The 5,542-nt window shown below is 52.1% G+C and overlaps 1 protein-coding gene across 1 annotated transcript in view; it reads right to left on the bottom strand.

Annotated features, from left to right (window-relative positions):
- The window catches only part of LOC126578228 (disco-interacting protein 2), a 28,329-nt gene extending 27,286 nt beyond the window's left edge, over positions 1-1,043 (bottom strand). The window contains exon 1 of the mRNA XM_050240578.1: positions 1-1,043. This exon is cut by the window's left edge and continues 2,736 nt beyond it. Within this exon, the coding sequence (XP_050096535.1) occupies positions 1-979 (979 nt within the window). The 5' untranslated portion in view covers positions 980-1,043.
- Between the last annotated feature and the right edge of the window lie 4,499 nt (positions 1,044-5,542).

Genomic DNA, 5,542 nt, shown 5'->3' with positions numbered 1-5,542 from the left:
TCGACGAAGCAGTTGCGGTATTGCTGGCGGGGGCTAGTTGCGACGATCCAGCTCCACCATTGTTGGTGTTGTTGCTGGTAAGGGTGTTGTTGTCTATCGTGAACGTGCTGATACTGTAGAACGATTTGTCATCGCCTGGCACCGTATCATCGGCCTGTTTGGGCCTCGGTGCCCCAACCGTACTGCACGCTTCCGATGCGTTCTCATCTTCCTCCTCAAGGATCGCTTCCGTGCTGACGTTGATGTTGACGTGTGAAATGTTCTTCACTCGACCGGCGCCACCAGGGACAGCGCTTCCGCTTTTGACTACGGTCGTAGCACTTCCCGGCAGAGACTGCCTGGCCGAGACCGTCGTCGGATGAACGCTTTTGAGATCTTTGTTGTTTTGTACTTTTTCTTGTTGTTCCAGCGACTTCCGCTGGGTGGGCTGCTCGGTAGACTGATCGTCAGCCTCGGGCACAGTCAGCGATTGGCCCGTCTGCTTCGACGGTCTCGGTGGTTTCTTGATCTTGATCTTCTCCGTCTTCCGGGTCGCCTCGTACGTCTGTTCGATCAGGTTGCGATTTTCATTGATGTACCGATCGTTGATCTCCTGCAGGGCGCGGATCTTCTCATCGAGCGTCGCGTCACTAGATTCGAGCTTCTCCTCGATCGTCAACTCCACCGCCGTCCGGCCACTGCCGACCGATGATGTTGACGGACCATCTTCACCACTCGCCCGTAGCTTCTCCGAGCCTCCACCCTTCTTTACCACCTTCGCCTGATCCTCGAACTCGTTAATGTTGACCAAATTTTTGGTCGATCCGCGAAGTACGGCCGCCGCATTCCGCTTACGACCCCGCTCGAGGTAGCTCTTCCGGATGCTGATCCGCTTGAACGAGTCACTGCGCTTGAAGCTCTGATCGATGTTGGATTTGTCCTTTTGTTTCTTTTTCGTCTTCAGCAGATTCCGGATCGACTCGAACGTGATCGGCTTCATGGTGGACGCTTGTTCCTGTCTAGGGCACGATGTTAAAAGATGCTCCACTCGTGGTGGTGTCGCAATCGATCCCTAATCTATCTACCCCCGCATCCGATCACTCAGCACACGCGATCGGCAGGACATTTTCCAACAGGACGCGGACACATTTTTCTCTGGAAAGTATGCAAAAAGGAGATACACGTGTTTCGCTCGTTTGCTTTGCGGGAATACACTACTGTACGTCAGCTTCGCTTTCGGCACAAGCACACGCGGACCACAGAGTTATTCATTCGATTTCGATTTCGATTCTGGCAAAATGGCAAAACACACAACGCGATCGCGATCCAGTCCAGTGCAGAGCGCAAAGAGAGCGCGCGCTGCGTACGGCTGCCCCGACGACGAAACCGAACCGTCTTCGGTGTGACCTTGAGGTGGACTAACTAAGCGTGGCTGTGCGGCTTGTGCCTCAACCTTGCGCCGGCTCGCCTCACACCATCAGCGCGAAGCGAAGTAGAGGAAGAGAGGGAAAACCAACGCACACCACCCCGTGTTTACGCACTCCTTACCGCCCCCCGCTTTTACACCGATCGGACACCGAGAGACTTTCCTTTCTTGATCACTGGTGGCTAGCCTGGCCTGTCAAGACAAACAACCAGTAGTAGAAGAGGCACACTGCTATTGCCAGAGAGGGAAAGACAGAGAGAGTCATGATGAAGTACTACGGAGCACAAGCAAGCAAAGAAAAAAAGCATAAACACAACGGAACAGATCGACGACGAGGACGACGACGACCAGGCGGCTGCTCCCGTGGTCTCATTACATGCGTTAATATGTTGTGTTGTTCTTCAGCTGCATCCAACGTGAACGGGCGCGCAGGAGTTGCGTATGAAGCCAGCTGCTAGCTAGCGAGTGCCAACAACCCCCGCACTACCCGTTGGCGTCATCGAAGCATGTTCGATCGATCGATCCACCCAGGCAACGCAACATGGCAAAAAGTTGTTGAACTTCCACAGCACACCACACCAGAGCAGCGACCGCACGAGAGCAGCGTGTGTGCGCACATCCTGGGGAAGTTGAAGAGCCGGTCATTCCCTTTACGACTCTCGCGGGGTGCGGCGGCTGGGCTCGCACTGTGTCTAACTGTGTGTCTTGGGCGGGGGGGTTCAGATTTGGTCGTCCGAATTTGGAATTTGCCCGGGCACACTCCTGTAGTGTATAGGAACATAGAACCAAACGGTAGTTTCCGCCCCGGTAAGCCTCAACAAGAACACGAGCGCCCGGTCACTGGTCTGGCTACTGGCCGCTGTTGTTGTTGACTCATAAACTCGTTCTGCCAGCTTACGGTACAGTAACCGTACTCGCCACCCAGGGGGAGCTTAAGAATGGAACTGAGCTGTGACTGCGCGTTTCGACAGCACAGAGCGCACTCCGCGAGTGACTGAAGTTGTACCACAAGTAACGCTTTTAAGTCGAAACCATAATCATGATGGTTATCTTGTTTCGCCAACGTCACAGGGCAGAACGGGGCGTCTGTCCGACTCACCGCTGACGTTAAAGTGGTCAAGGTTAGGCGTGAAAAACTCGGGAAAAAGGTTTACGCCCTGAAAAGCACCACCCAAAGATCGAGATAGTGGCTAGCCAGTGTTCCAATGCTAGAATCACTGATATTGAGGCCATCGGCCCCGAATAAACACGCGAATGGGCGAATCTCGATCTACGATTGAATTCAATTCGCCGCCAGCAAAGACCACCGGTCGGGGGTGCGTCTATTCCGAATTTTGCCATGACCTCCAACGGGGCGCCAACACGTCTTCCGCTCAGTCGTGCCGCACGCACGCAAGCACCACGCAAACAATTCACACCTTCGCGGGATGCGGAACACCGAGTTCTTTGGCAAACTATGGGCGCCCCCTTGAATTAGTACACCTTCGCACCTGAAGAATGTGCCTGAGGTTAACGCGTGCGTGCGTGCGTGCGTGCGTACGTTCGACATACCACCGCTTACACTCCGAGAATGGGAGTGGAGAGACCTCTAGAGTAGGGGAACAACTCTTCACTGTGTCTCCTCGGTGCCATGGGAAACTCCGCGTAATTAGGTCAGCCATGGAGTCTCGTGAGGTACCGCAAGCGATGCTGCGACCGCACTACTGCGAACGAGGTAGAGCTCTTGAAATTAGGTTCCGTGAAAACACGGCCGATCACGACGAAGACCGGCGCACCGGGCACCACCTTCAAAGCACAGGCACACAGGGTGGTGAGGAGACGCCGGCTGTTTGGCCTGACCGTGGAAAGCTAGGACGCGATCGGTGCGCGCTGATGGATTTTTGGCAGATCGCACCACCACCGATGGTAGCCTCTCGCGACGAGGTCCATGGTCCACAGCCATTGTTGCCTCATCGATGGAGCGTTTGTGCGCCTCGAATGCCTCTACTGCTCTTCAGCTGCAACTTCGTTCGCACACCGCACCGCACTGTGGCTACTTTCATGTCCAGGTGAGTTCGCGTACCGTTAACGGACACTCGAGTAGAGCCTTCAAGTTGATCTCCCAGTCCCTCAGCGGTATGGTATGTGTGTCCGTCGTACAGTCGGACAATAAATAAAAAATAAAACATCCAGTAAAACGGCCCTTTTTCGACCGCTTAACGTCACCATCACCGCAGTTCGCAGTTGAAGAAGAAAGTAGCCGCAACAAGAGACTCTGTCCAGGCCTAGGCCAGGGACGGTTTAATGGCGGAAGTATGGCAGTAAAAAGAATAAGAAAAAAGCATTCCACTGGTGGTGGTCCCCGCTGGAACTGGACACTGGATGGGTTGTATAACTCGCGAGAAAGGTCGCACCACCTTCGTCATTGTCGACCTCGTCTTCGTCGTCGTCGTCGTTGTCGTCGTCATCGTCGATTGTCGATTGTGGGTCACTCGTGCGAACCCGCGGGGCCCGGATTTTGCTAATGGCAAATGATTAGACCGCATTTTACGAGTTCTTCTCGTTCTTCCCTCTCCCCCCCGGGGAGGAATGCGATTGCCTGGAGTTGCGTTATTGTGGACTCGTACTCCTATTACGTCAGAGTGGGATCGGTCGATCGTTCTAATAGAGTAGAGAAAGAGAGACTCTGTTTGCTTCCCTATAATTTCCGCAAATTAACACCTTTAATCTTGCTGCCCTCTGTTAAATGGTCCATTATGGGAGGTGGAATGTGTTTGCTGTATCGTTTTACCTCTTCTTTCGCTGATGGGTTGGCCTCTGGCGAATGGGAGGAATAGTTTTGCTTTTTTACAGTTTATTTTTCCCCGTTTTCTATCGATTTCTAGCTATTGTACCAACAATTTCAAATAGTGGCGATGATCAATACATAACAGTATTATTAGTAATGCAACTAATAGAAGAAGGAGCAAAACGATTAAAAACTTAAAAAAGGCATAAGGGATAAAAAATTGAAAAAGAAAATGAAAAAACAAACAAGAAAATGGAGAGAAAAATCGAAACGACCCACTAACGTATAGTAAATAGAAAATTCGATAAAAAAACCCCCGAGGTACTAAGCACAGTGCACTGCACAGTGAAACCAGCTAATTGATGAGCATATTAATGATGCTATCCATCATCCAACTTCAACGATAAAAAAAAAACAACACCTCACCACCATTCAACGCCTTTACTCACGGCCGCTCGGAATCGAAGGCAGAAGGAAATGTCTTTTTATAAACGAAAATTTTCTCCCAAGAAGCGTGGCAAAAAAAACACACACCGAGATGTAATTGAAACCAGCACAGTGTGTCGCTCGGTAGCAGCCACCGATGCGCGGTACGTCGTGCCTCTCAGAGCTTATCGCTCAATTAAGCGGCACAAACGACGATGTGTTCATCTGGGACCCGAGAGTGAAGATCGCGGCAACCACCACCATCAACAAACACATTGCCCACCGGAACCAGAGTGTCGTCGTCATCGTCGTCGACGTCGGCTCTGCGAACAAGAGCGGAACACTCTAATGATGATCGCGGCCCATGGAAGGCGAGGGTCTGATTTGAATACTTTCGTTCGCTGGGGGACGACACCGCCACCCATCCGTTTGCCGGCGTGAAAGTGGAGTACTGGCGGCTGGGTGCTGACGCTGAATTTCAATTAAAGTGAGATCAAGCCCAGAAGGGCAGCCAACAGCCATGGCCACCGTCGTATGTGGAGTGGCCCTCCCAGCTAACAATAAGGCGTCGCTCACTCACTCTCGAGGCCTCGAAGACTCGAGATTTCCGGTCCAACACCTCTTCCCCACTCTTCTGTCGATGCCCGTTGATGGGGTGGAAAATGGCTGATAACCAGAGCGAAGCCCTACATTACAGTTCGGTTTTCCGTCGTCATCCCATCGCGTGGGATCTTCGTCTTCGTCCTCAACCCATTCAATCCGTCATCTCTTGCTCGATTTACCGTCAGTCATCGCACGATGATAGAGTAAATAAATCAGCTCTAGTTACAAGCAAATTTAATGCACCGACATTATCAACACGATGACAGGAGCATATATCTCTCTCTCTCTCTCACTGGTCTGTCGCGAATCTTTACGTGAGATACGCCGCCCGGTTCGATACG

The sequence above is a fragment of the Anopheles aquasalis genome, chromosome 3 (assembly GCF_943734665.1).
Source record: "Anopheles aquasalis chromosome 3, idAnoAquaMG_Q_19, whole genome shotgun sequence".
Classification (NCBI taxonomy): domain Eukaryota; kingdom Metazoa; phylum Arthropoda; class Insecta; order Diptera; family Culicidae; genus Anopheles; species Anopheles aquasalis.
Note: the sequence above shows the minus strand (reverse complement) of the source record. Positions and strands in the feature narration are given on the sequence as shown.